General features: G+C 37.0%; 5 protein-coding genes and 1 long non-coding RNA gene across 10 annotated transcripts; 3 read left to right on the top strand and 3 right to left on the bottom strand.

Annotated features, from left to right (window-relative positions):
• Positions 1,981 to 3,598, bottom strand: LOC104713778. 2 transcript variants are annotated; one of them, XR_755683.2, is made up of 3 exons: positions 3,177 to 3,580; positions 2,934 to 3,006; positions 1,981 to 2,292 (listed from the first exon to the last, which is right to left on the bottom strand). It is a non-coding gene; the product is annotated as an uncharacterized LOC104713778 (long non-coding RNA). The 2 variants fall into 2 exon arrangements; XR_002033320.1 differs by having other exon boundaries at positions 1,981 to 3,006; positions 3,177 to 3,598.
• Positions 4,011 to 7,945, top strand: LOC104713779 (polyadenylate-binding protein 4). The gene is made up of 9 exons (XM_010430980.2): positions 4,011 to 4,308; positions 4,546 to 4,664; positions 4,754 to 5,410; positions 5,509 to 5,586; positions 5,683 to 5,772; positions 5,860 to 5,994; positions 6,168 to 6,332; positions 7,211 to 7,393; positions 7,499 to 7,945. Exons 1-9 carry the CDS (start codon positions 4,011 to 4,013, stop codon positions 7,760 to 7,762), a joined length of 1,989 nt encoding a protein of 662 aa, XP_010429282.1. The 3' UTR covers positions 7,763 to 7,945.
• LOC104713780 (filament-like plant protein 7) lies at positions 11,826 to 16,108 on the top strand. 2 transcript variants are annotated; one of them, XM_010430981.2, is made up of 6 exons: positions 11,826 to 12,167; positions 12,630 to 12,748; positions 13,074 to 13,197; positions 13,272 to 15,228; positions 15,307 to 15,355; positions 15,435 to 16,108. In XM_010430981.2, exons 2-6 carry the CDS (start codon positions 12,680 to 12,682, stop codon positions 15,939 to 15,941), a joined length of 2,706 nt encoding a protein of 901 aa, XP_010429283.1. In that variant the 5' UTR covers positions 11,826 to 12,167; positions 12,630 to 12,679; the 3' UTR covers positions 15,942 to 16,108. The 2 variants fall into 2 exon arrangements, with proteins under 2 accessions (XP_010429283.1, XP_010429284.1); XM_010430982.2 differs by having other exon boundaries at positions 11,826 to 12,051.
• On the bottom strand, positions 16,173 to 18,253 carry LOC104713781. The gene is made up of 11 exons (XM_010430985.2): positions 18,076 to 18,253; positions 17,894 to 17,977; positions 17,711 to 17,785; positions 17,578 to 17,620; positions 17,444 to 17,501; positions 17,179 to 17,346; positions 17,046 to 17,108; positions 16,872 to 16,966; positions 16,684 to 16,765; positions 16,495 to 16,605; positions 16,173 to 16,408 (listed from the first exon to the last, which is right to left on the bottom strand). The coding sequence occupies exons 1-11, from the start codon at positions 18,176 to 18,178 to the stop codon at positions 16,268 to 16,270; spliced, it is 1,023 nt and encodes a 340-aa protein (XP_010429287.1). The 5' UTR covers positions 18,179 to 18,253; the 3' UTR covers positions 16,173 to 16,267.
• Positions 18,512 to 24,654, top strand: LOC104713782 (histone-lysine N-methyltransferase CLF). Of its 3 annotated transcripts, XM_010430986.2 has the most exons (17): positions 18,512 to 18,743; positions 19,090 to 19,182; positions 19,281 to 19,594; positions 19,702 to 19,863; positions 19,992 to 20,076; positions 20,273 to 20,407; positions 20,492 to 20,539; positions 20,612 to 20,683; positions 20,763 to 21,463; positions 21,546 to 21,696; positions 21,788 to 22,011; positions 22,091 to 22,222; positions 22,376 to 22,466; positions 22,590 to 22,637; positions 23,850 to 23,978; positions 24,069 to 24,146; positions 24,254 to 24,654. In XM_010430986.2, exons 1-17 carry the CDS (start codon positions 18,681 to 18,683, stop codon positions 24,446 to 24,448), a joined length of 2,721 nt encoding a protein of 906 aa, XP_010429288.1. In that variant the 5' UTR covers positions 18,512 to 18,680; the 3' UTR covers positions 24,449 to 24,654. The 3 variants fall into 3 exon arrangements, with proteins under 3 accessions (XP_010429288.1, XP_010429289.1, XP_019085109.1); XM_010430987.1 differs by lacking the exon at positions 18,512 to 18,743 and having other exon boundaries at positions 19,098 to 19,182; positions 19,286 to 19,594; XM_019229564.1 differs by lacking the exons at positions 18,512 to 18,743; positions 19,090 to 19,182; positions 19,281 to 19,594 and having other exon boundaries at positions 19,831 to 19,863; positions 20,245 to 20,407.
• LOC104713783 lies at positions 24,696 to 27,991 on the bottom strand. The gene is made up of 12 exons (XM_010430988.1): positions 27,765 to 27,991; positions 27,507 to 27,653; positions 27,247 to 27,420; positions 27,080 to 27,162; positions 26,804 to 27,002; positions 26,533 to 26,654; positions 26,118 to 26,184; positions 25,836 to 25,886; positions 25,615 to 25,667; positions 25,216 to 25,426; positions 24,966 to 25,136; positions 24,696 to 24,883 (listed from the first exon to the last, which is right to left on the bottom strand). The coding sequence occupies exons 1-12, from the start codon at positions 27,828 to 27,830 to the stop codon at positions 24,824 to 24,826; spliced, it is 1,404 nt and encodes a 467-aa protein (XP_010429290.1). The 5' UTR covers positions 27,831 to 27,991; the 3' UTR covers positions 24,696 to 24,823.

Raw genomic sequence — 27,995 nt, forward strand, 5'->3', positions numbered from 1 at the left:
CTTCTTTTATGATGCGCTTGTCGTCGCTAACATGCGCTTCCATGGTTTTTGGGTTTTTTGGTTTCGTCCTCCTCGATAATCAAATGATTTAATATTAAAAAAACTCAACTCTTTGTGAAATTGTCGCTTGCTACTACAAAAATAGATTTGCATGTTCTTCTTTTAGTATTTGGGGAATAATAATCAACGATGTGTAATTCAAATTTGTGTGCCCTAATAACTCGTATTGTATTCAAGCTTGTGTCCAAAGTCCAAACAACTTTAAATCATAACAACTTTAACAAACAAGGTTCCAAATGAAACATCTATTTTGATTTTTTCTTTTTCTTCCATAACTATGAGGTTATGGATCTAATCATATAAATTCTTTCATACCAAAGATCAAAACATATATATGGTAAGTATTACGCGGCGACTTTTTAAACTGTAACATGTAGATGACGAGAAAGTACACTACGACTCTAACTCTTAACAAAAATATGCAGAGTTTTTCGATCGTAACAGTTTTGTTACTTTCTTTATAGTTGACGTATAATATTTTGTTTTGGAGTATCGCAGAGGTACTACAGACATATATATATATATATATAACCCATAATAAGATAAGTAAATTCTACATTTTTGTTTTAAAAAGACATATATTATCATACAAATAAAGTGTATAATTTTACAGAGCATAGTCGAGAGCTGAAGATGCAAAAATATCTCAGTCCTTGAAAATAATTCTGATGTGTTTAAATTATAAAAGAGTTATAAAAAAAAAAAAAAAAAAAAAANCAATTGTGGAGGTTGGTGTTCTAACAACTAAAGTTCTAAAATTATCGTAACCACTAAATGTGATTTGATGTTTTTATTTTGAGGATTTTTAATGTGGGGGCAAATTATACAGATCAACTTGCTCATTTGGGTTTTAGGGGCAGAGTTTGGTCGGCAAGATTCTTCGGTGATTCTGATTTTTTGTTTACTGTACACACACACATTGGCCAAAAATGTGTTGAAACGTGAAAAGTGAGGAACCGTTTTGTTTTTGTAATAACGGGTGATGTGTGAGTCTAAAGATTGACGCAAAACTTGTGACCACAAAAGAGAAACACACAAAAGATTCGGACACACAAGATAGAGACTTTTTTTTTTTTCAGACATGTTTTGTGTGATCCCACAAGAGTTGAACAAAACAAACAAAGACGAGTTAAAAGTAATAACTGAAAGTGAAATTTCGGTTTCTGAGGTTTTTTCTTGACTCTAAAAAATTCAAACGTAGATTCTTCTGACTCATGATGACCCTTTGACGTTGTAATTACTAATTACTTTCCTTTTTGTTTTTTTTTTGTTTTAATAACCAAAATACCAAATTGAACTTGAATATAGAGATAAACAATTCTTCCACCTTCATTGTAAAAATGGATAAACAGTAAAAAGTTAAGAGTAAATTGCACCAAAAGACCAAAAATTATTGCATCTGTATTTACGAAGTGTTTGGAGGATTTTATCATCTTTTTTCCTAATTGTTATTAGAAATTTGAAACATGTTATTTTAATGTGGTTATAACATGGAGAATAGTTTTTCTTATAAAATTATGTTATAAATTAGACATCCATACAAATAACAGATTGTAGAGCAATAAAAATGTTACATGTGATTTTGATCATGAGTTTGGTAAGTGCTGATAAGAGTTATATAACTAGTAAATTAGTTATTTCTTCTTGTTGTTATTAACTTAATTTTTCTTCCGAATCGTCCTATTATTCACCAAATTAAAGATGAAAGCATATGGTAGCTCAACAATACTTATATGCTTACTACTAGTGCCCATTGTACCGACAAATTCAGCAGCAAGGCATATAAAGACATTTTGGTTGAACCAAAGCAAGAAGTACCGTAAAAGAGAGTACTTTGGTGGATAAACAAACCAAAGAAATATGAAGCCTTTATTTTTAACATTTTTTTGTTAATCAAAAAAGTGTGGTTAGACTAAGATGAGAATCAAATACCCAAAGCATCTGGTAACCTAACCCATCAATAACACAGAAGCTGATTCTGGTTCTGCACAAAGACAGAGAGAAGTGCACTCACTCACACAGTTTTTAATAAAGGAATCCTGGCTACCACCGCATCCCCTAAGTTCTTGGAAGCTTCTAAATATTACTTGGCTCCACAATAATTAGAAAGAGAACAAACAAGGGCACATAGAAAGGGTATAACAAATAGCTAAGTAGCGTCTTCTACTAGAGATGGGTGTCACCAGATCTCTAAAAACTTTCCCTCATTGTTCTTGTTGAGTAGCTTTAACACTGCATTTGAAAGTCATGAAAATGGTTCATCAGGGTCTACTTGACTAGAGAGTGAAGATATTGCAAGTGCTCTTTGACTCACGCCAAATCGAAAATTGATCTGGTATCAACTGTAGTTTTAACAAAACCCTTAACACAAACATTCATTACGATATATGGTCATAACTCTAGCATGATAGTCAACTAGATTAGAGTGAAAGTCATACTGAATCAAGATTTCATTCCATACTATCTCATATCCATCGCCTGAGAAGCAACCTAGTTAAATGCCAATGACAAACAATATGATGATACTATAAGAAATCATTCAGCTCTCAATTCTTTCATTGTCTAGTAACAAAGCCAAAACTTCTACTGTCTACAGTGAGCATACTCTTCGACAACGAATAAGAAAGAAGGTTTCCGCAACTTACAGGATACAACCAAATGTATACCTAGTAAGTAGCTCTATAGTTCAACTCTAAATCAAAACAAAAGCAAAACAATGAAACAACCCCAACCAGCAGGCAGAATCTGTAACCTGAACATCAAAGTATAGCATGAAATTTCCAATCGCCATTTATCACAGGAAAGCCTCCAATTCTATCCTCCAAAAAAGGATTTCAGAGCTGTTGAAAAGTGGGAGAAAAGATAAAGACTACCTGATAAAAAGCAGCCTGAGAGTCTGAGACATTCCTTAAAACTGATCCCACATTCTATACTCCACTTCTTGTCCTGCAGTTAACAATCAAGAAACCCTCAAACTACTTCTGTGGAGTTCTTAAATGCAAGAGTCAGCAAGCGAGCAGATGTAACAAAATTTAAGAGATATATATAATAGCCACTATCATTGCATTCCTAACCAGCAAAGCTAGACTCAAATTCAATCATGCAAGAGAGCTTACCAAAGATGAGGAGTTCATCATAAACCAAAGTGTCCTTATAGAGTAATAACATCATGAGAGCATTCCTTAAAAACTGTTATGATCCCAACATAAAAGAGAAGAAGAAGAAGAACTTAGTAAGATAGGCTTATAAAAAAGTCCAATGAAGTGTAGAGCTCATTCACCCTGCTTTATAAGCCATCTTACTAATCCCTTCTCTTCAATTTTAAACATTCAAATAACCCAACTACAACTTCTCCTTCCTCATCATCAATCACCAAAGCTTAAACTCTACAAACAAGAATACAACTCAGTTTCTTTAGTCAATAACCAGAAAAAGTTACAAACTTTACAAACACCAAAACAGAGGTGTGCGGCGGAGGAATGAGTTTTGGAATAGGTCTGACCAGCTCCAAAGTCACGAGAGGATCACGTGAGATATGGTGGTCCCATACTCAAAAAGAATCGGACGGCTGAGAGTAAAGCAGACTAATTCTCTTATCTATCTGTAACCGTTAAAAAATATAAATAATAATAGTAGTAATAATTATTTTACATTAACCAAAACTAGGGTTTTCAGATTTCACTCGTTTGTGAAAGACTTGAGCAACTATATAATCTCAAACTTTTCTCCATCACTATCCGCTGCGGTCTCGCCGTGCTGCCCACAACAATCTCCGACTTCGTCTTCCCCTATCATCCATCATCGTCATCATCCTCGTCGTTCCCTAATTTATCTCTCTCTCTTTCTAATTATCCCTAATTTATCAAAATATATACAAAAATACCAAAAAAAAAAAACCTCAAAAATCTTCACTTTAGGGTCTTTTTTTTTCTTCTCAAATCTCCAAAAGAATGGCTCAGGTTCAAGTTCCTTCTTCACATTCTCCTCCTCCTCCTCCTTCGGTTAACGACGGGGCTGTGGCTTCTGCTACGCCTGGAATCGGCGGTGGCGGCGGCGGCGGCGATGGAATCAATCACGGTGCTCTATGTTCTCTCTATGTCGGAGATCTGGATTTCAATGTTACGGATTCTCAGCTTTATGACTATTTCACCGAGGTGTGTCAGGTTGTATCTGTTCGTGTTTGCCGTGATGCTGCTACCAATACTTCTCTTGGTTATGGTTATGTCAACTATAGCAACAGCGATGATGGTTTGTTCCCTTTTTCCCCCTTTTTGATTTGACATTATGCTAAAGATCTGATTTTTTCGATTCTGTAATCGTTCCTCTGGCTAATTTGAGTAATGGGTATTGTTTGAATTTGATTATAGATAGTAATTTGTACGATTAAGAATGCTTTGTTAGCCCAATGTTATGTATTTCTCTGATTGTGTGTTTAGGGTGATTTGGTTGAGTGAGTCTGTTTTGGGTTTTTTTTGGTAATGGCAGCGGAAAAAGCAATGCAGAAGCTGAACTACACTAGTCTCAATGGGAAGATGATTCGGATTACTTACTCTTCTCGTGACTCTTCTGCTCGTAGAAGTGGGGTTGGGAATTTATTTGTCAAGGTATTTCCTTTTTTTTTTTTGTATTTCTTTAGCAGTTTTTGTTTTTGTTTGATTGGCTAATGATGTGACCTTTTTTTCTCAATGTGAAGAATTTGGACAAGTCAGTTGACAACAAAACTCTGCACGAGGCGTTTTCCGGGTGTGGGACTATTGTGTCATGTAAGGTTGCTACTGATCACATGGGACAATCCAGAGGATATGGGTTTGTGCAGTTTGATACTGAGGAATCAGCTAAGAATGCGATTGAGAAGCTTAATGGGAAAGTGTTGAATGATAAACAGATTTTTGTTGGACCATTCCTTCGTAAGGAGGAAAGAGAGTCTGCTGCTGATAAGATTAAGTTTACCAATGTTTATGTGAAGAATCTTTCGGAGACGACTACGGATGATGAGTTGAAGACTACTTTTGGTCAGTATGGTAGTATCTCGAGCGCTGTGGTTATGAGGGATGGAGATGGGAAGTCCAGGTGTTTTGGATTTGTCAACTTTGAGGATCCTGAAGATGCAGCTCGTGCTGTTGAAGCTCTCAATGGGAAGAAGTTTGATGACAAGGAGTGGTATGTAGGTAAAGCTCAGAAGAAATCTGAGAGGGAACTTGAGTTGAGCCGAAGATATGAACAAGGCTCAAGGGATTCAGGAAACAAATTCGATGGGCTTAATTTATATGTTAAAAACCTTGATGATACTGTCACCGATGAGAAGCTGCGCGAGTTGTTTGCTGAATTCGGTACAATAACTTCCTGCAAGGTCAGTATTGTTTTCTTTCCCATACATAAAATAGCCATGAGAAATGCTAATTTTTGTCCCTTGATTGATTTTGGAATATCTTGCTTTTTGTCAAATAGGTTATGAGGGACCCTAGTGGTACTAGCAAAGGATCAGGATTTGTTGCCTTCTCAGCTGCTAGTGAAGCTTCTAGAGTGGTAATTTAAATAATCTTGTGCCATAACAATATTAAATTTGTTTTGAGCCTCTATTTTCTTTCTTGATTCATTTTATTTTGGGGTTTTTTTCTGCAGCTGAATGAAATGAATGGTAAAATGGTTGGTGGCAAACCGTTGTATGTGGCTCTTGCACAGAGGAAAGAAGAAAGAAGGGCTAAGCTGCAGGTAACACTTCCCACACCCATAGATAACAACCGTTACGTGCGGTTATGTTTGCTTTATCTCAAATCTTTTATATGTATTCTTTTTCAGGCACAGTTTTCTCAAATGCGACCTGCTTTTATTCCCGGTGTGGGTCCTCGGATGCCAATATTTCCGGGTGGTGCACCAGGTCTTGGACAACAGATTTTTTACGGTCAAGGACCTCCACCAATCATCCCTCACCAGGTACCACCACCCTTTTCTAAACTGACGTTTGTTTCATTGGAAGTCCTTAGTAACTCGGTTTGATCATGATTTGCAGCTTTGACAAATCCTTTTCTACCGGTTCAGATAGATTATTGTGTTTCTTTAATATAAATCAGTAACCCACTCATTTAATTTCCTTAAACCTGTGACAGCCTGGATTTGGATATCAGCCTCAGATGGTTCCAGGAATGAGGCCAGGCTTTTTCGGCCCGATGATGCAGCCAGGTCAGCAAGGTCCACGACCAGGGGGCAGACGGTCAGGAGATGGACCCATGCGCCATCAGCATCAGCAGCCAATGCCTTATATGCAGCCACAGGTAATTANTTCTCAGCTGCTAGTGAAGCTTCTAGAGTGGTAATTTAAATAATCTTGTGCCATAACAATATTAAATTTGTTTTGAGCCTCTATTTTCTTTCTTGATTCATTTTATTTTGGGGTTTTTTTCTGCAGCTGAATGAAATGAATGGTAAAATGGTTGGTGGCAAACCGTTGTATGTGGCTCTTGCACAGAGGAAAGAAGAAAGAAGGGCTAAGCTGCAGGTAACACTTCCCACACCCATAGATAACAACCGTTACGTGCGGTTATGTTTGCTTTATCTCAAATCTTTTATATGTATTCTTTTTCAGGCACAGTTTTCTCAAATGCGACCTGCTTTTATTCCCGGTGTGGGTCCTCGGATGCCAATATTTCCGGGTGGTGCACCAGGTCTTGGACAACAGATTTTTTACGGTCAAGGACCTCCACCAATCATCCCTCACCAGGTACCACCACCCTTTTCTAAACTGACGTTTGTTTCATTGGAAGTCCTTAGTAACTCGGTTTGATCATGATTTGCAGCTTTGACAAATCCTTTTCTACCGGTTCAGATAGATTATTGTGTTTCTTTAATATAAATCAGTAACCCACTCATTTAATTTCCTTAAACCTGTGACAGCCTGGATTTGGATATCAGCCTCAGATGGTTCCAGGAATGAGGCCAGGCTTTTTCGGCCCGATGATGCAGCCAGGTCAGCAAGGTCCACGACCAGGGGGCAGACGGTCAGGAGATGGACCCATGCGCCATCAGCATCAGCAGCCAATGCCTTATATGCAGCCACAGGTAATTAAGAAAAAAGAAGAAGAGCATTTAAGAATGTCGTAAATCCTAGATCAAGATGAATCTTTAATCCTTTGCGTTCTTCCCTTCTATATAGATGATGCCAAGAGGACGTGGGTACCGTCACCCTCCTGGTGGTAGAAACATGCCCGATGGTCCAATGCAAGGAGGAATGGTTCCAGTTGCTTATGACATGAATGGAATGCCTTTTAGTCAGCCTATGTCCGCTGGTCAATTGGCTACTTCCCTTGCTAACGCTACACCTGCTCAGCAGAGAACAGTAAGTCTCTCTATCAATATATATCTATCTAGTTGCCACATAGTGTACAAGAAGAAGAAGAAGAAGTTCACTTACATTATCTGTGTATGCTTTGGGTTTGTGTAGCTTTTGGGTGAGAGTCTATACCCATTAGTGGACCTGATAGAGCATGAGAATGCTGCAAAAGTGACCGGTATGCTTCTGGAAATGGATCAGACCGAAGTTTTGCATCTGCTCGAGTCACCGGAGGCTTTAAATGCTAAGGTTTCGGAGGCGTTAGATGTGTTGAGAAACGTGAATCAGCCACCATCAACACAGGGGAGTGAAGGCAACAAAAGTGGAAGCCCAAGTGATCTCTTGGCTTCACTTTCCATTAATGATCACTTATGAGAAGCTTTTGTTCTGAGTTTCTACTTTGGACTCTCTCCTCTCTCTCACTCTTTCTCTGATTGACAAATTTTTGCGGGAATCTATTTGCTGTTTTAGACTCTTTTGCTTCGATATGATTTTGCTTTTGTTTTGACTTGTTACTTTTTTGGGTTGACTTAAAAAGAATGGTTTTTTATTTGACTATTGCAAATTTGCGATTATTTGAAGTCTTTTTAGTTATCTTTTTGTTTTCTTTGCTAATTGCCAAGTGAGAAAGTAATTAAACTGGGATATGTAGTTCATTAGCTAACTTGATAAATTATTACAAAACTAGTGTTGATACTGTAAACATTTGTTTTATTGATTTTAAAGTTCCACCGAAAATTTGTTTTCGGACTATTTTCTTGGCATCAAGACTTTGTCCCACCAAATTAACCTTCCACCAATCTGCATCGGTCTTGAAATGTGGAGTTTCTTACCCTGTTAATAGTGTAAGAAATTCCATATGATTTCTTGTCGAATTGAGCATATATGGTTTTGATGTTATTAAGTCATGCTCTATTGTCATATGGGAGCTTCAGAGCCGATATGAGAGGTAAATCTTGGAGAATATGTGATAAAGGAATTGAAGGAGCAGCTCAAAATAGCTCAGAAAAAAACCTATCCCAAATGAATGCGAAGTTAGAGAAGTTATCTTAATGAGAGATGATGTAACACACATCTTCAACATGCGGGTAAGAGATTGATCTAATCTTGTTCCTTTGCAATATAAAAAGCTATCATTAAGTAGTTTTGATAGTAATATATATAAACTTTTGCAATTCGCATGTTGTAGTCTTAACATTTCCATCTTTCTATTCTCTACCAAGAAGAAGACTATTTACTCGGTTTTTTTTTTCCTTTTTGTCGTTTACATATTCATTCATGTCAATATTTGTAACACGTAACAACAAGAACTTATAACTAGGGATGTTAATATGGGTCAGCAAACCCATTTATTAAATGGGTATGTTGAACTAAAATAAGCCCATTTATACCCATTTATGAGAAAAAATTAAATGGGGTTAAATGGGTTTCTCTATTTAGTCCCATTAATTATATGGATTTTATCATAAATAAGTGGGTACCCATTTAGACCCATTTATGTTGATATTTTTATTAAATATTTATCATATAAATATATTTTTTTTTCCAAAATTGTAAAATCACATTTTTCACCAAAAACAGAAAATTATATTTTTCTCAAAACTGTGTTTTTCCGCCAAATTCATAAAAATGTGTTTTCCCGCCAAAACCGCAAAAATTTGTTTTCCCGTCAAAATCACAAAAACGTGTTTTCCCGCCAAATTCATAAAAATGTGTTTTCCCGCCAAAACAGTAAAAATTTGTTTTTCCGCCAAAACCGCAAAAAACGTGTTTTCCCGCCAAATTCATAAAAATGTGTTTTCCCGCCAAAACCGCAAAAATTTGTTTTTCCGCCAAAACCGCAAAAAACGTGTTTTCCCGCCAAATTCATAAAAATGTGTTTTCTCGCCAAAACCGCAAAAACATATTTTTCCACCAAAACCGCAAAAAATGTGTTTTTCCGCCAAAAACGTGTTTTCCCGCCAAAACCGTAAAAACGTGTTTTCCCGCCAAAACCGCAAAAACATGTTTTCCTGTCTAAAAACAAAATTGTTTTTTTTTTATCAAAATGTTTTTTTTCCCAAAACCGTGTTTTCCGCTAAAACTGAAAATTTGAGTTTTTTATAATTAAAAATATTCTCAAAAAAACATTTTTTCCCGCCAAAATTACAAAGGCACAAAATTACATATTAATATGGTATCATCAAAATTATATACTTAAATGGATTCAATAGGTTAAATGGGGCCATGTTTGTTTAATTGGGTATGGTTAATTGGGGTTTCAAATATATATGGGTTTAAATGGGTTTATATTTAAATGGGGTGGGATTAAATGAGATGGGATTAAATGGGGTGGGTTTACCCATTTTAACATCCCTACTTATAACTATTATTAGGTATTGCATAGAGAATGTAGTATTGGCATGTTTATACAACATACATGAAGCTCCAGTATCAAATATGATGATATGATCTTGTTTCCTCTTGTTGTATGGTATTTTGTTATCATTACAAGAAAAACTTTTGTTTATTTTAATCAACTATTTAATATGAAGATGCTTTATATAACTTGAGTGTAATTATAGTATCACAAGTCATGCGTCTCGTGTCAAGTTAATTCAAAATTTTGAGAAGATATCTTATTTTTCCAGAGTATAATTTTCATTTGATGACGGATCAAGATTTCAAAATAATAATAAATTTTTGCAAGTACAAATCAAAAATTCTATTAACAACAAATGAGATTAATTCGAATGGCGAACCTAACATGAATAGGATAATGTTCACTCACATTTTTTAACGTTTTTGTACAAAATATGGAACAACACCACATTCTCTTGATGACGGATCACTACACAATTGTCTAAGTTCTCCTAAATAACTTATTATCATATTTAGAATAATTAGAACATAATTACAATACATATATTTGACATATAATATGCACATTTTCTTCTAGAGTTTTCCAAAACAACACCATTAAAATCTCCAACTCAATTATTTACAAATGTGTCAAACTTGATGGCAAAGAAAATACATATATGTCAATAGAACCATGGTTTTGTCCGCCGTTGTTATTCAATGGATAAGATCCGAAGCTTATCCAAATATTAGTGGATGCATGTCTAGTATATACACAACTTAAATTATATTAGTTCAAATAGTCTGTCTTATATTCAATTTTATTTCCATTGTGAATTCTTAAAATTTATCATGAGAACTTAAATTGATAATGAAACGAATCTAAAACTTGAATTATTATACGTAAGTGTTAAACATCCACAATCTAAAACTTGAATAAATTTATCGTGAGTTTTTGCTTTTATACACTAATTTACCAATATAAAATATCAAATTTTGATTGTTTTGATAAACTTCCTACTTACATGATCATATCTATATCATGTATTTCTAAATTTATTACCTAGTTTTTAATCAATTTTAGGAAGCGCCATATAGATAATAAACCTCTAAAAGAAAAGTGATTTGATAAGAAATTTTAATTTAAGTTTAAAGTAGATTGAAATGACACTAATTTGGACTGATGAATGATTGCCTTTATAGGGATCAAAACCAAGTTATGGAGTACTGCTTATTCATATACAAAGATCGTTCACCTAAAATTTAGTTGCCTAATTACATCTTTAATTGGGCCCATAATATGAAGTCCTTTCTAAACAAAGAAGGCGTAAGCTTGTTCATAAAGTGATTAACAAATACTCCCTCTGTCTCAATAAAGATTGATGTTTTGACATTTTCACACATTTTAAGAAAAATTTTAGTTTTTATTTGTAAATTAATTTATAATTACTTTTTGGTAGAGAGAGAAAAAATAAACCAATAGCAATTCAAAAATTTAAATATTTTCAATGATTACTTCTTAAAATCTACAAAATATCAATTTTTGTGGGACAAGAAAATATCCCAAAACATCAATCTATGTGAGATAGAGGGAGTAATATGTTCGAAAAGCTAATTAAGTGAATGGTAGCTAAGCCTCTTCCTAATTAAGTGATCATACGATTCTTCCTACAATAGAGTCGTATGATCCAAACATGTCCAAACAAACATATCGAGCAAAGCAAGTTTTATAGCTCAATAAACTCCAAACAATTTATTATTTACGGAATTAGCTTTTATGATCCACCAAAATAGTAATCAATCCATCTTTAGAAGTTAGAGTAGTTAAGACAAGTGACAACTACTATTTTGTTGTTGGATTAAAAATACTGATTTTATTAGACAATCTAATTATTTATTACTAGAAAGTAGAAACCAACCTCTTATCTCTTTTAAGATAGAGATAGTAAAGTAAACTACAAATAAAAAAAATCAGTTCCTTAAAGTTTGATTAGATTGCACACTTAACTCAGTTAATTATTCATTAAGCATAATAAAGCATTCAAACTATAATTACTCCCTAATCACTCTTTTTCATTTGTCCTCTTCACTCACTACTAATTTATTAAACTTCCGAGGTCCATCAAAGTCATAAACATGTCTCCCCTTAAAATACAAATTAACTTTTTTTAATTTCTTTGCTTATATTAGCGATATATTATAAATCTCGTACGATCCAACGTTCATTAAGCGTACATGGCCCATTTCGATCAGATCCTACCCGACACATCCTCTCTCTCACACAGTCTCACTCTCTCTCTCTCTCTCTCTACAGTTGTTTTCAAGTAATCTTAACTTTGCCTTTTTTTCCATTTGTCCTCTTCACTCTTTCTCTGTTTTTATCTCCTCCATTGTTGTGTTCCTTGAGAGACGATCTGTTTTTAAGTTCTGGTTTAAGAAGGTGAGGAAAGTTTTAATCTTTATTTATGGGTTTGTTTTTTTTTAATTTACCAAATCTTCTAAATGTGGATAATCAAAAAGATGACTTTTTTTTTTGTGTGATTCGTCATGGGTTACTTCTAAAGTTTTTAACTTTATGAAATTGGATTTTTCTTCTTTTTAGTGTGTCGTGCATGTATACGCCATTGATGGAAGCTAGCTCCTTGATTTCTGATTTGGGATTTTTTTTTATAAGTACAATGAGATGGTTTTGTTTTGTTCTTTGGTCTTAATCTGGATTTGAGTCGCATTCACTATGTAAATGTGGTGGTCCATTTTTGAGGAATGTGGGATCAGAGAAATCAAACAAAACAAGACTAAATATATGTTCCTTTTTTTCGTTTTTGTTTTTAGGTTTGTCTATGTAAATGTGAGTTTTAAAGCTATTCTAAAGTCTTTCTGTTTTTTGGTTTCTGTGTTATAGGATATTATTGTTGAGTAAGAGTAGTTGTGTGTGGTTTGTGGAGGTGATAAATGGAGCATAAAGCATGGCCTTGGAAGAAGAAATCAATGGAGAAAACGGTTGTGGAAAGCGTTGGAGAGGTAAGTGGATACATGATGATGATTACATTGATGTTTGATGTTAGGTTGGAAGATGGATCTTCTTTATGTATCTTTTACAGATGTGTTTTTAATGTTAGTAGTTAGTATCAGAGTGTGATCTGTTTGAGAATCAAGTGTTGTTTTAGCTTATTATGTTTGAGGTTAAGTTTCTCCCTTTTTATGCTCTTTTTGGCCAAAAGTAAAAAGCCCTCAAGTATTGAAAACTGAGATACCAATGATTGTGAATCTTGTGTAATTTGCTAAAAGTTCTCCTGATGAGTTTGGTTTTGTATCGCCTCATGAGCTTGATTGTTGTTGTTATTAGACTGAGAAGGTTGTGGCTGAGAAGTTAGAGCTAGAAAATCGCCTTAAAAGTCTGAATGATAAGCTTACCTCTGTCGAGGCTGACAGCAATAAGCATGAGACTGCGGCGCGAGAAGCAATTGTTGGTAAATTTCCTCGACTTTTGTCTTCTTTACACTCTCATATAGCTTCCTGTTCCAATTGCATTTTGTGCTAACAGGCTGGGAGAAGACAAAAGCTGAAGTTGCATCTCTCAAGAAGAAACTCGAAGAAGCTGTAAATGAAAAACACAGGAGCGAGGAAAGGTCTAGTCAAACAGATGCTGGTCTAAAAGAATGTATGCAGCAACTTCGTTTTGTTCGCGAGGAGCAGGAGAGAAGGATGCATGATGCGTTGACAAAAGCATCGCAGGAGTACGAACGGCGATTAGTTGTTATAAAGACGGAGCTGGCAGGTACTAGTAAGAGGCTTGCAGAAGCAGAAGGCGAGAACACTCAACTCTCAAAGGCTTTGTTATCAAAGAACGAAACTGTTGAAGATTTAAACAGAGAGAGGGATAGAATCGAAGTTGATTTCAATGCTTTGGTGAGTAGTTTAGAGTCGAAGGAAAAAGAAAACGTTTCACTGAGATATGAAGTCCGAGTGCTGGAGAAAGAGCTCGAGCTTCGGAATGAAGAGAGAGAGTTTAGTCGTCGAACCGCTGAAGCATCGCATAAACTGCACTTAGAGAATGTGAAGAAAGTTGCAAAGTTAGAATCAGAGTGTCAAAGGTTACGGATACTTGTCAGAAAAAGGTTACCAGGACCAGCTGCTCTGTCCAAAATGAGGAATGAAGTAGAAATGCTGGGAAGGAGAAGAGTCAATGGAAGCCCTAACAGTCCGCTGATTGATTCTGAAAAGATCAATAACCTCTCTGAGCAATTATGCTTACTGGAAGAAGAGAATAAGACTCTGAGGGAAGCCTTAAACAAGAAAGTCAGTGAGCTTCAGTTCTCAAGAAACATGTATTCTCGAACAGCGTCTAAACTACTAGAATTCGAGTCTCATGTTGAAGAATCTTCTAAAGGCACAAACACTGAGCCAAGACGGAGAAGCAATGTGTCGTGTGAAGTCTCTATTGCATCACTATCAGAGTTTGACAATGATGATAAAGTTAGCTGTGCTGATTCTTGGGCTTCTGCTTTACTTTCAGAGCTAGACAATTTCAAGAACAAGAAGCAAATGGGGTCAAGTTTGGTTGGAACCCCTAAAGCTTCAGAGATGAAACTAATGGATGATTTTGCTGAAATGGAAAAGCTTGCAATGGTTGCAAGCACAATCGACAACCGACCTGGAAGTTCTCATATCTGTTCTTCTGATTCCGTTTCAGCGACTGGTCCGGTAGAGAACGAATCTAATGAAACTTCATCAGAGACAACAAAAACTCCTGGAACAGATTATTCATTAAATCCTGTTGCATCTCCTCAAGATGATTTAATGAGTAAATTACCTCAGTCTCTTCATATCGTGGTGAAAGCGATAATGGAGTACAAGCGCCTTGCGCAGAGAAACACTGATGAAGCACTTGAAGATATCAGAAAAGCTCTGTCAAGTGTAAACCATTCAAGCTCTCCTGTGATAAACCATCAGGAGACTAAAAATCTCACTGTGGATGATAGACCAGATATGGAATGTGATATCAGCAAATCGATTCACAGTATCATTGAAATTATCGAAGGAGTCAGCTTAAAAGATGAAAGTCATGTGTCCAACGGAGAATCAGAAAGGCTTTCAGGATACACTGCTCGTGTCTTGCAATGGAAAACTACAGAGCTGAGTAGTGTATTGCAGCGGTTTCTTCATACTTGTTACGATCTATTAGACAGAAAATCAGATATAAGGAAGTTTGTAGAAGAGCTAAGCTCTGTGTTGGAATGGATGGTGAACCACTGTTTTTCTCTTCAAGATGTTTCCACCATGAGAAATGAGATTAAGACGCAGTTCGAGTGGGATGAATCACGGAGTGGAAGTGAAGTTGATATTGGAATATGTCGTCAGGTTTCTTCAGAAGCAGATAAGCTGAAAACAATAGATGTTTCCTTTTTGGCTTGCAAAGATCAGTCAATTGAAGATAAACCTGGAAATCAGAAGTTGTCAAGCAATATGGCTGAAGAAGAGACAAAGGACAAGACAGTAAGGTAAATGTGAATGCTTAAAGATCATGTTAGCAAATTCATACATTTATTTCTGATGCATCAAATGGTTTCTTGTTGCAGTGCTTCTGAGAACGAGCTCAAGCTGGAAGAAAAACAAAACATGCGAACCGTAAGTTTAAAGCAGAACAAAACATTGAGAGAATTGCTTTTGGCCAAAGCCAATCTGTTTTATGTGTTTAATGATTTAGGAATTGGAAATCACTGCTGCTTCAGAAAAATTGGCCGAGTGTCAAGAGACGATTCTAAACCTTGGAAAGCAGCTCAAGGCATTGACTAACTCAAAAGAAACAGCTTTACTTTCTGAGAAACTCATCATGTCTGACCTTACCGAAAAATCGGACAACCTAGCTGGTGTACAACCTTCACAAGAGACAAAACCAGAGAAGAGATTGACCAGCCAGAGATCATCTCTTTTAGATCAGATGAAGGCAGAAGATCACGACACCGGGGAATCCAAGGCTCAAAAACAACAAGCAGCAGAGAAAAATGGAAAGGGAGGCAGTTCTGTTTACAATGAAACCATCGAGGCATTGGAACATATTCTTCTCTCAGACAAAAGCAAAGGCTCTGACACAAACTGTTTCGCCATTGTTCCTCAGAAAAAGAGCGGTGGAGTTAAGAGCCTCTGGAGAAAGCTGTTGGGAAGAAAAAAGAAAGGTCAGAGCAAGAAGCTCCCTATTCCATTTCCCACTTAAGAAGATGGTGTCATTTAGACTATAATCTAATACCTTAATCCTGTTTCTTAATATGGTCCCAAACTATGCAACCTAAACTGTCATTTTCGTAGATTTTTTTGGCAGTATATATAAACTTCCACGTAGATTATTGTTACCCAATGATATGATCATGCTATCTTATTTCACTTTTCGTTTCAGAAAAGATACAATCAGTTATCTTGACCCTATGAATCTTTAGCAGGGTTAATGTAAATCTCCAACGTAGGACACCAAACGCAAAGATCATTTGATATAATGTAATCTCAGGTCTCAAAAAACAAATTGTGGACTTTAAAAGAGACTACTCAATCTCTGTACAGAACAAACTTGGCGATGTCGTTAAGTCCAGCTTCCTTGTAGCATTGAGCAACCCGATCCAGTGATTCGTCCCATGTCCCTTCGAGTGACGCTAGATTCAGTAAGAACGAAGCCTCGTCCAAAAAAGCCTGACAGTTACAAGTTTTGTTTCAAGTCCTTGAATCCAGAAACCATGATATGGGAATCTACATATGAATAGAGGCAAAGAACGAACCTGAGACATCGGCTTTCCCCTTTCTATATCTCGTTGTCTTCCTTCTCCTGTAATTCTCTCCTTGTACTTCACAATTTGCTCCTCTCCCCACTCTGCTATTTGAGCAATTTCCTGGGCAACCATTTCATATGTTCAACACTTTTCCCCCTTCTTTTTTCAATAATCAAAATGGTATTCAAGGAATTGTACCTCGTATCTGCATCCTAAGGTCCACCATGAAGATGTCAGAGCACCCCGAGCCGCGTCTTTCGCTTCTAAGCTACGGCCAAGTCTACAAAACCATAGAGGTCTTAGAGTTTTCTAGAAAGGTAAAAGCATCAACTCGTGGATATATTAAAAAAGGAAATAGAGGGCTGATAAGAGAGAATCATACGAACTTCAGTAAAACCTTTGCGTTGAAAGCAAAAGGCCGGGCAAATCCGGGGAAGTTCCCTCTCTTTGTATAAAACTCGGCAGCCACCAAAGCTGAAACCTTGTATTAGCACGTGAAGATAGTTTAAAAAGAGAAAACAAGTCAACTACAGCAAGACAGATGTTATTACTAGCCTTACATGGTCTCCATTCTCGATATGTCGAATAACTTTACGTTCTAGAGAATCCGGAAACAGTCCAACCTAAATAACAAAGCTCACAATCACCCACATGCCGAAAAGAGTCTGAAGTTAACAGGTTCACTATATGTACCTTTCTTAATAGATAGGCATCCAAATCTAACAGTTTTGACTTGGCAAAGTCACCCTTACTGTAAAGTTTCTTCCCAGCTTCGCCTGCAGCATTGAAGATTTCTTGACTTGATTCTTCGGGTTTAGAAACATCTTCTTCCACCAATATTCTGTGAATGAACTGATCAACCTGAATGATGGCCAATGAAAATCAGATATGAGAATAAACAGCTAAAAAGAAATGAACCTACATCAACGCACCAGTAATGATATAAAAGACCCATTACATTATTGGCTAAAAACCAAACCCCATGTTTCTGAACTTCCACCACTTGCATCTCCATACTGCAAACACAAGAAAACAATGATAAGATAACAAAACAATGAAAAGTTCTAACAAGATAAAAAGAAGCCTCCTAACCTAGAAGGAGCTGTTGGCCACCGTAATAGAGCAATTGAAGAACCTGAAAATTGAAAGTCACACAAACTCAATATGAAAGTGTTTTCAAACTCAACATAAAACCTTATGGTACAATGTCCACGATCATACATACCAGGGCTCATTCTCACCAATGGTATAGTAAGTGGCAACAAGCCTTGCTTGGCACCAGGAGAAACTATGGATTTACCTGATACAAATGTCATATTATCACAAGCCAAGTCACCAACTCACACACAATTACTTGCGAAAAATATGATCACAAGCCAAGCAAAGCAAGTGTAAGATTTGAATCTACCTCTAGCTGTGAATATGTTGAGCAACTGAGTCAGATGCTTAGGAGGCTGAGCTTTTGCTACGTCCTTGATAAAACATTCATGCTCTAACAAAAAACACAGAATCAATTCATTTGGTGTTTCAGTTCAATCTCCAACTCCGTAAGAATCAAAAACCCGATCTCGAGATAGTGAAAATACTCACCAGATAATGAAGAAGTAGAAGATAAAAATGATCTGGAGAAGTTTCTGCTTCCTAGAAGTATCAGTCCACGTTTCCGTCCGTTCACCGCCGCGCCGTAATGCATTTTTCCCGATCGCCGTACTGTTTCTCTTCCGATGAGAAACCTTCGAGAAGCTAATTTAGGAAGAGAGAAGGCTGATTGAGAAAAAAAAAAAAAAAAAAACCCAAACAGCCAAACTAAAGCCCAAAGTTAAGGGTTTAAAAGCCCATTAGGCCCAGTATTGTCGCCGAGTTAAGTTCGCCGGAGAAGTACTTTATCCGATGTACAGATAATTCAAATCGAGCTGCCACGTCGCTATTTTCCCACCAACTTCTCTTTTTAAAAAAAAAAAATTTTAATTCATAATTATTTCTGATATTTTACGAATTCCCAAACTCTTTAAAGTAATTGAGAATTTTCTAATTGGATTGGAAGATTAAAAAAAAAAAAAAAAAATTGAAGATAACTTTTAGGGTTTATAACGACCCGCCAAATTCGCTAGTCTCCTCCGACATTTACAGATTTACTTGACCCGGATCTTGACCCGGACCCGCATTTTATTCGGTTCCGATCTGGTATCTTGACAATGGCGTCGGGAGCTTCGCCTTCTTCTTCGGCGACCAGATCGGAGCCACCTAAGGAGTCTACGGTGCGTTTTAATCTCTCACTTGAAATCTCTTCCTCAAAATCGGGATCCTTAGAAAAGTTTCTATTTTTATTTTCTGGGGTTTCTAAAAGTCGTAACTTTTGAGGCATTGTCTATGATTTGCTTTGTTATATCTTCAATTTGGTGTTGTTTTTGGATCTAGAGATTGCTGCATTGTGAGCTATAATAGTTGTTTTAGGGTTGAGGGAAACCATTATGCTGCAATTGGTAGTTTTTTTTCTTCTCACTGAACACTTTGGAAATGAATATAGTTTTTTCCTCATTGAACCTCATTTTCATGGTTGCTGTTGAAATGCGTTTGATTTGTTTGATTTCTTTGAAATTTCAGCCGGAGGAGAGAAGTCCAGCTTCTAAGGAAGTGTCAGCAGTAATAGAATCACTAAAGAAGAAACTTGCAGCTGATCGTTGTGTATCAATTAAGGTTAGTATTGGTTCTTGTTTCATTTAATATTTGTTTTTTTTTTTTTTTGTGTTTCTGCAACTGATTTGCTAGAAATCGAGGATTCGTTTTTTGTTTAGAAAAGGTTTGATGAAAACAAGAAGAATTTGTGTGGCATTACTCAAAGCTTTATGAGGTCTTCTATGGAGAGAGGAGGTAGCTGTAAAGATGGTAATGATCTTTTAGTTAAGAGGCAAAGAGATTCGCCTGGTATGAAAAGCGGAATCGATGCTAGTGATGGTGATAGGAATAACCACAGATTCGTTGATGATGGACATGCCAATTCAGCGATATTTCAAGGATCTAGTGTCCCTGTTAAAATTTCCTTACGGCCAATCAAACTACCTGATATCAAACGTTTGTCACCTTATACCACATGGGTTTTCCTGGACAGGTACTTTGGCATTAACGTCGCAAAAGTATTTGAAAGTATTCAAAGTTGAAATGTATGCTCTGGTGGAGTATCTTAACATTATTTTTATCACTCTTTAAATGATTCAGGAATCAAAGAATGACTGAAGACCAGTCTGTTGTGGGTCGAAGGAGAATTTATTATGATCAAACTGGCGGGGAAGCGCTCATTTGCAGTGATAGTGAAGAGGAGGTGATTGATGACGAAGAAGAAAAAAGAGAATTTTTGGAGCCTGAAGATTTTATTATTCGGTTAGTCTAATCCTTTGTCATTGCCTGGCTGTATACTTGCATTTTGGTCTCTAATTGGGAACCACTTGGCTGTTACTTTCATTGATATGGCTTTTCATTCTCACTTTAATTTCCCTTCATTTATTCAGCATGACCCTTGAGCAACTAGGTCTTTCAGACTCTGTCTTGGAGGAACTAGCAAATCTCTTGTCCAGACGTTCTAGTGAAATCAAGGTATCAGTCACTTTTTCTTTGTCTGTTGCCAGTATGAACTATGATGTTCCTATTTTCCATTAGAATACAGAACTTTAATTGTAGGATTTCAAAACAGAGTGAGTGATGCATCGTTTAAGGATATCCAATTAGTATTGTTCCAGCCCTTTCCCAATTGGCTTTTTGCAGAGATATGAACACCGACCATCTTATACAGGCAAGACATGGAGTGCTTATGAAGGAAAAAGAAATATCCGAGAGTGGAGATAATCAAGCAGAGAGCTCCCTTCTCAACAAAGATATGGAAGGAGCATTAGATTCTTTCGATAACCTGTTCTGCCGTAGATGCCTTGTTAGTCCATTTGATTTCTCAGGCTAAATTTTGATGTTCTAGCAAAATAATTCTCTTTTTTTAACCTGTTATGCCCTTATGCAGGTATTTGATTGCCGGCTGCATGGGTGTTCACAGGATCTTATTTTTCCTGTGAGTTAGTGCCCCACTTAAAATTCAAATTATAACTTTATAGTTACTTGTTTTAATGTTTATGGTTTTTAGGCTGAGAAACCAGCGCCGTGGTGTCCTCCTGTAGATGAAAATCTAACCTGTGGTGCAAACTGCTATAAAACGGTAAATTTGTTATCCACGCAGCTAAACTCATGTCGTAGGAAGACTGATTTGACAAAAAGAATTGTTTTCATTCTATCAGCTTCTGAAGTCTGAAAGAATTCCGGGATATGGCACCACCGAAAATAAAACTGGCACTTCATCAGATTGTGCGGGTACTAAGACCACATCCACGAAGTTATCCAGCAAACTTAGTAGGAGAAAACCAAAGACCTTCCCAAGTGAAAGTGCATCGTCTAATGAAAAGTGCACACCAGAGACAAGTGACTCAGAGAATGGACTTCAGCAGGATACCAATTCCGATAAAGTTTCATCATCACCAAAAGTGAAAGGTAGTGGGAGACGTGGAGGTCGTAAGAGGATTAATAACCGAGTCGCTGAGCGAGTTCCTCGTAGGACTCAGAAGAGGCAAAAGAAGACAGAAGCCTCAGACAGCGATTCCATCGCCAGTGGAAGTCGTTCACCCAGCGATGCAAAACTTAAAGAAAATGAAGATGCTACTTCCTCTTCTCAGAAGCATGTTAAATCTGGGAACTCCGGGAAGTCAAAGAAGAATGGCACCCCTGCAGAAGACTCTAAGAATTCTGTCAAGGATGACGATCCTGTTTGTCAGTTAAATGAGGTTGCTTCTGAGCTTGATGCGCCATGTAGCGATGAAAGTTTACGGAAAGAAGAGTTTGTTGGTGAGAATGCATGTCGAAGAGGATTGGCTACAAACAAGTTGTGGAGACCACTTGAGAAAAGCCTTTTTGAAAAAGGTGTTGAGATTTTTGGAATGAATAGGTGAATAAACTGCTAAATTATCATTCGGCTTCAAGTTTTGTCAATCTGTGGAAGATTGTCATCTTTCTTTTTTTCTTTGCAGCTGCTTAATTGCTAGAAACCTTTTGAGTGGTTTCAAGTCATGTTGGGAGGTCTTCCAATACATGACTTGCTCGGAAAATAAAGCTTCCTTCTTTGGAGAGGATGCATTAAACCCCGATGGCTCTTCCAAGTTTGACATCAATGGAAATATGGTATAATACCTATTCATTTTGTATACACATTCCTGATATAATGGATTTATTTCTCTTAGGGAACTAATGCTTTAGTTACTGGACTAACTAGGCAAATAACCAAGTGAGGAGAAGGTCAAGGTTTCTACGTAGACGAGGCAAAGTGCGTCGCTTGAAGTATACATGGAAATCTGCTGCATATCATTCAATTAGGAAAAGAATTACTGAGAGGAAAGACCAGCCATGCCGTCAATTTAATCCATGCAACTGCAAAACTGCTTGTGGGAAGGAATGTTCTTGTTTACTAAACGGGACTTGCTGCGAGAAGTACTGCGGGTATTGTAATCTATGATCATTCACATCTGTATTTTCTAGCTCTGAATCTCATTGCCAACAAACTTTATTCTCTGTGTAGTTGCCCAAAGAGCTGCAAGAATAGGTTTAGAGGTTGTCATTGTGCAAAAAGTCAGTGTCGAAGCCGTCAGTGTCCATGCTTTGCTGCAGATCGGGAATGTGATCCAGATGTTTGTAGGAACTGCTGGGTCATGTAAGTCTTATTGGAGATGCAAATGTTTACTCTACGGTTTTGTGCTACTAATTGGTCGCTTAGTAGAGGATCAAGAACGCATTGCTACTTTTTTTTCGTTACTAATGGAACCAAATACACTAATACTATGTCTGAATGAATTTAAATGTGTAGTGGCGGGGATGGTACGCTCGGGGTGCCAAGTCAAAGAGGCGATAATTATGAGTGCAGGAATATGAAATTGCTCCTGAAACAACAGCAAAGGGTACCTACTTAGCTTTCTTAACTATGGCAATATGAATTTGCTCCTGCAATCACATGACTAGGAGGAACTTCAAATAATTAAAGATGAATTTGTGAAGTTAGCTCTCCTTTTTGTCAATTTCAGGTTTTGCTTGGAAGATCTGATGTTTCTGGTTGGGGAGCTTTCTTAAAGGTAAAAGAAGAATGCAAAATTTGTCAAATAGAATGGAAGTCCTTAAATGATGAAGTTATATTTGGAGTCTGGATTTGCCTTAAATAACAAATCTTGTTCCTTCTTACAGAACAGTGTAAGNCCCCGATGGCTCTTCCAAGTTTGACATCAATGGAAATATGGTATAATACCTATTCATTTTGTATACACATTCCTGATATAATGGATTTATTTCTCTTAGGGAACTAATGCTTTAGTTACTGGACTAACTAGGCAAATAACCAAGTGAGGAGAAGGTCAAGGTTTCTACGTAGACGAGGCAAAGTGCGTCGCTTGAAGTATACATGGAAATCTGCTGCATATCATTCAATTAGGAAAAGAATTACTGAGAGGAAAGACCAGCCATGCCGTCAGTTTAATCCATGCAACTGCAAAACTGCTTGTGGGAAGGAATGTTCTTGTTTACTAAACGGGACTTGCTGCGAGAAGTACTGCGGGTATTGTAATCTATGATCATTCACATCTGTATTTTCTAGCTTTGAATCTCATTGCCAACAAACTTTATTCTCTGTGTAGTTGCCCAAAGAGCTGCAAGAATAGGTTTAGAGGTTGTCATTGTGCAAAAAGTCAGTGTCGAAGCCGTCAGTGTCCATGCTTTGCTGCAGATCGGGAATGTGATCCAGATGTTTGTAGGAACTGCTGGGTCATGTAAGTCTTATTGGAGATGCAAATGTTTACTCTACGGTTTTGTGCTACTAATTGGTCGCTTAGTAGAGGATCAAGAACGCATTGCTACTTTGTTTTCGTTACTAAATGGAACCAAATACACTAATACTATGTCTGAATGAATTTAAATGTGTAGTGGCGGGGATGGTACGCTCGGGGTGCCAAGTCAAAGAGGCGATAATTATGAGTGCAGGAATATGAAATTGCTCCTGAAACAACAACAAAGGGTACCTACTTAGCTTTCTTAACTATGGCAATATGAATTTGCTCCTGCAATCACATGACTAGGAGGAACTTCAAATAATTAAAGATGAATTTGTGAAGTTAGCTCTCCTTTTTGTCAATTTCAGGTTTTGCTTGGAAGATCTGATGTTTCTGGTTGGGGAGCTTTCTTAAAGGTAAAAGAAGAATGCAAAATTTGTCAAATAGAATGGAAGTCCTTAAATGATGAAGTTATATTTGGAGTCTGGATTTGCCTTAAATAACAAATCTTGTTCCTTCTTACAGAACAGTGTAAGTAAACATGAATACCTTGGGGAATACACAGGAGAGCTGATCTCACATAAAGAAGCAGATAAACGGGGGAAGATATATGATCGCGAGAACTCCTCTTTTCTCTTCAATCTAAACGATCAGGCACGTCTTGTCTCAAAAAATGTTCATACTCTCTAGGTTGTCTTCAAATTCGAATCTGCCATAAACTTTTTTTGGATGTTGTTACTGCAGTTTGTGCTAGATGCTTACAGGAAAGGAGACAAACTGAAATTTGCCAACCATTCTCCTGAACCAAACTGTTACGCAAAGGTAAAAATGCGAAAAATGCAAAAGTTAACGACATGGTTTTTGCATGATGGGTCTATTCTTTTTTTTTCTTCTCAAAATCTGACAAGAGGACTATGTATCTGTTTAAGGTCATTATGGTTGCTGGAGATCACAGGGTGGGGATTTTTGCAAAGGAGAGGATAATGGCTGGAGAAGAACTCTTCTATGATTACCGGTATGAGCCAGATCGAGCTCCTGCTTGGGCCAAAAAACCTGAAGCTCCGGGTTCTAAGAAAGACGAACATGTTACTCCTTCTGTTGGTAGACCCAAGAAGCTTGCTTAGCAACAACAACAACAACAAAAAAGAAACGCCATTTTTTAGTCAATTCTTTTGTTACAGGTGGAAGAACACATTACTCCTCAATCATTCTACTCTCCACACGGGAAACACAATGAAAACAAATCCATACATTTTGCTGAGTCTAAAGAAATTTGTATTCATTGGATCAAAATCTCATTTTCAATTTCATGATACGAGACTTCAGTTTTTCTTTCTATTTTGTTCCTTACAACCAAATCTATTTTTATAGTTAAGTAAAATTGTTACTGTCTATATATGATCTGAGCAACTTAAAATGTACAATAAAGCATAAAACTAGGGGTTACACAATACATAAGAATAAAAATAGATATACAAGAATGTTTGCAGTAAATGCATCTATTCTAATTTCTCTTTGAAGGGTCCATCTTCATGCATCAGTTTGATGACAAAATCAACCTGCGATGTACAAAGTCACATTATTTTAAAGCAACGACCATCTTTGTTTACTTTACCAAATCACCTTAACTTCAAAACGTACCTGATTGGATTCCCGCACTAAAAACTCGTCTATGGCTTGCTTGAAACCTTCATCGAATATGTAATGGCAACTATACGTTTTTACAGGAAGGTAGCCCCGCTGGATCTTATGCTCACCCTGCGCTCCAGCTTCTACCGTTTTCAGGTTAAGCTCTATCGCAGCTTCAATTGCCTGTGAATCCCATTACCTGTTTATGAACTTTTTCCATCTAAATTATGGTTCCAGAGATTTTGTTGACAACAAGACCAACCTGGTAATAGCACGCTTCAAAATGGAGACTGGGATAGTAGGAATCAGGACGGCATCCCCATAGTCGCCCAAATAGAGTATCTCCTCCAATAAGATTCAATGCTCCAGCAACAGGTTCCTCATTTTCTTCAGCGAGAACAAGCAATACCTTGTCTCCCAATTTTGATGCCATGTCGTGGAAGAACTCCCTTGTGAGATAAGGTGTGCCCCATCTACAAATATCCGAAAACGTTAAGCATGTGAAAGTATAAGCAATATATAATCAGAACTACGTTGTGCAGGTACAAAACACTGAAGATGACAGATAATACTCAGAGACACGTGTATGTATATATATGTATGTATGCGCCAGCGCCTGATAATAAGAAAACAAAAATTGTCTCAATGGTATGGACTAAACTTGTTATCAGTTGTGTTCCTGTAGAAGTCATAGAAGGAATCCCAATGCCTAGCCTGCAAAAACATTAGAAACAAAAGATGAATTGAAAAATTCATTGATACAGTTAAATTTTCAAGACACATATTATAGCATGTCCTATCTGGCAGCAGAGTTGATTATAGCCACTATAATAATCAATTATAAAATAAACTGTGTCATCTCATGGCAGTCCAGTTACGTACCTTTATTTCATCTCCTCGAAGCCGTCTCATTTTCAAATTCTGGGTAACAATCTACTAAAGAAAAGGAGCATTAGAAGTCAGCAGCGTGCTTGAAAACCGCCACAAGGAAAGGATAAAGAAGTAAGGCTAGAGTTCTAAAGTTGTTGGGAAAGAACCAAAGAATAACCATTCCATTAACCTATCTAGTATTCACAAAGGCACGAGGACTTAAGAGAAAATGAATATATATCTCAACCACTCGCACCAAAAGGATGATATGAAAACAGGAAAAAATAAACAAACCTTTTTACGTTCCTGCCGGATATTTTTCCTTTTGCTTTGCTTCATGTCCATCAAGAACTCATCAAAACTGAAGCATTACACATTAAAAGTTAGCATCATTCATATGCTATAACTTTTAAGTGGAAAAAGTTGCAAGTCAACAGATCATGACCAGACAGAACCGATTCACTAATATTAGTAACAAAATCAAAATTTAGTTGTTCAATCGTTAGAAATTTTAAGAAAATGTACCTAAACTGTTAGACAACAATGTTCTAATTCGAAGAGAGCATCTACAAGTGAATCCTACGACTTAGAAGTAGTGTTTTTTGGTAACAATTATAATAATAAGCAAACTATAAAAGCAACAACTATATAACCAGTCCGGACGGTACAGTCATTGTTAAAACTATATTGGCATTGAGACTTCAATTACTTTTTATAGTCACGATTTTGCCAGTGGTACTGCATTCCAATCCTCTGTGAGAAGCCTTTCTCTTTTAATTTGTTCCACTCAGCTCCAGACGAAAATGTAATATGCAAAGATGAAATTTGTAACTGCCAAAGCGCACAGAACAAAACTAGTCTGTCAGCAGATAACATATGTTGAAAGCAAAACTCAACGCAAGAGAACCAATACAGCTCTAAGGTAAATCTCTCGTTTTGTTGTTATCTACAATACAACGCATTTCATAATGATACCATACCTTAGCTGCCAATTCAGTCATGGCAGAAACAATAGCATCAAAAACTTGGTCTTTGCAAGGATTATCACGGATTAGAATCCTAGGGCCAGTAACTGGAGTGAAAGGAACACAACACTGAAGTTTAGGATAATATCTTCCACCAAAACTTCGGTATGCATCAGCCCAAGAGTGATCAAAAACGAATTCTCCATAGGAATGACTGTGACACATAAATACAGTACATGAGAATAGCCATTGACGTAAGAATTAATGCATTCAAGACATCTAAAAAAAAACCTTTTGAGATAAAGTGGGACAACGCCTAAAATACTCTGAGATTCATCCTTAGCAACAATATGTAATGGCATCCAACCTGTTTCCTATAACAATAAAAGAGATGCCCATAAGAAACACACAAACATCTAACACTTCCTTCGATCGAAAGAGAAATTGTTTGTACTAACCCTGACGGCACAACGTGTCTCTTCTAAACTAGAAAGAAACCCATGACTAAGAAATGGATTATATCTTTCAGGTTGAGAAGAATCTAAAGCACATGCATCCCATTCAGCTGGTGGTATCTCTAATATTGAAGTAACAACCGAAAGTGAAATAACATTTTGCCTCTCCTGAGCTTCCTAAACTCGAGAAACGAAATCACTGATTAGGAGAAGTGATTTAATATTAAAACCTCTTTGACATCAAGAAAGAAAGAATTCAATACCTCAATGCCTGATTCAGTTAGAGTGTAATCCCTAAGTGATATATCGAATTCTCGTACTTCCGCGGGCTTATTGGATTTCCAAAACATAGCAGTAACCATTGATGATCGTCTTGAGCTCCGTACATTTTGTTTCTTCCACAGATTTCCCTACAGCGAGATGAGTTAATCTAACTGCATAGCCACCACGAAGCCAAACATCAAGTAAAAGCCCTAACTAGAACGATTGATCTGGCAATCAAAAATCAGAGGAAGACTCACACAGCGACGATGGAATCGACGAAGAAGAGGAGGGGAAGGTTTGCAGTAGGAGAGTACAACAGCCATGGTTACGTCACTGGTTCGTTCGACGAGAATCGGAAAATGAGTCCCGGCGGAGGCGGCGGCGGCTCCGGCTCCGGCGATCAAGTAGAATCACAGTGTGCTCTCGCTCAGTGATGAATGAATCATTGAACGCTTTCGAATTTGGGGATTTTGTTTAGTGACGTGTCA

Source organism: Camelina sativa, chromosome 9 (assembly GCF_000633955.1).
Source record: "Camelina sativa cultivar DH55 chromosome 9, Cs, whole genome shotgun sequence".
NCBI classification, from domain to species: Eukaryota; Viridiplantae; Streptophyta; class Magnoliopsida; order Brassicales; family Brassicaceae; genus Camelina; species Camelina sativa.

What these genes read in the sequence shown, in the direction of transcription:
- LOC104713779 (XM_010430980.2), top strand. Translation starts at nt 4,011, where the DNA reads ATGGCTCAGGTTCAAGTTCCTTCTTCACATTCTCCTCCTCCTCCTCCT. An exon ending in GTACAATAACTTCCTGCAAG is followed by an intron (nt 5,411 to 5,508) that starts GTCAGTATTGTT and finishes TTTGTCAAATAG; the next exon opens with GTTATGAGGGACCCTAGTGG. An exon ending in CACCAATCATCCCTCACCAG is followed by an intron (nt 5,995 to 6,167) that starts GTACCACCACCC and finishes AACCTGTGACAG; the next exon opens with CCTGGATTTGGATATCAGCC.
- LOC104713780 (XM_010430981.2), top strand. Translation starts at nt 12,680, where the DNA reads ATGGAGCATAAAGCATGGCCTTGGAAGAAGAAATCAATGGAGAAAACG. An exon ending in GGCGCGAGAAGCAATTGTTG is followed by an intron (nt 13,198 to 13,271) that starts GTAAATTTCCTC and finishes TTGTGCTAACAG; the next exon opens with GCTGGGAGAAGACAAAAGCT. An exon ending in AAAAACAAAACATGCGAACC is followed by an intron (nt 15,356 to 15,434) that starts GTAAGTTTAAAG and finishes TTAATGATTTAG; the next exon opens with GAATTGGAAATCACTGCTGC.
- LOC104713781 (XM_010430985.2), bottom strand. Translation starts at nt 18,178, where the DNA reads ATGCATTACGGCGCGGCGGTGAACGGACGGAAACGTGGACTGATACTT. An exon ending in ATTGGTGAGAATGAGCCCTG is followed by an intron (nt 17,621 to 17,710) that starts GTATGTATGATC and finishes TTCAATTTTCAG; the next exon opens with GTTCTTCAATTGCTCTATTA. An exon ending in GGGGAAAGCCGATGTCTCAG is followed by an intron (nt 16,409 to 16,494) that starts GTTCGTTCTTTG and finishes TGTAACTGTCAG; the next exon opens with GCTTTTTTGGACGAGGCTTC.
- LOC104713782 (XM_010430986.2), top strand. Translation starts at nt 18,681, where the DNA reads ATGGCGTCGGGAGCTTCGCCTTCTTCTTCGGCGACCAGATCGGAGCCA. An exon ending in ACATGGGTTTTCCTGGACAG is followed by an intron (nt 19,595 to 19,701) that starts GTACTTTGGCAT and finishes TAAATGATTCAG; the next exon opens with GAATCAAAGAATGACTGAAG. An exon ending in CCTGAAGATTTTATTATTCG is followed by an intron (nt 19,864 to 19,991) that starts GTTAGTCTAATC and finishes TCATTTATTCAG; the next exon opens with CATGACCCTTGAGCAACTAG.
- LOC104713783 (XM_010430988.1), bottom strand. Translation starts at nt 27,830, where the DNA reads ATGGCTGTTGTACTCTCCTACTGCAAACCTTCCCCTCCTCTTCTTCGT. An exon ending in CAAAATCGTGACTATAAAAA is followed by an intron (nt 26,185 to 26,532) that starts GTAATTGAAGTC and finishes GTAATGCTTCAG; the next exon opens with TTTTGATGAGTTCTTGATGG. An exon ending in TCCGGCAGGAACGTAAAAAG is followed by an intron (nt 25,887 to 26,117) that starts GTTTGTTTATTT and finishes TTTCTTTAGTAG; the next exon opens with ATTGTTACCCAGAATTTGAA.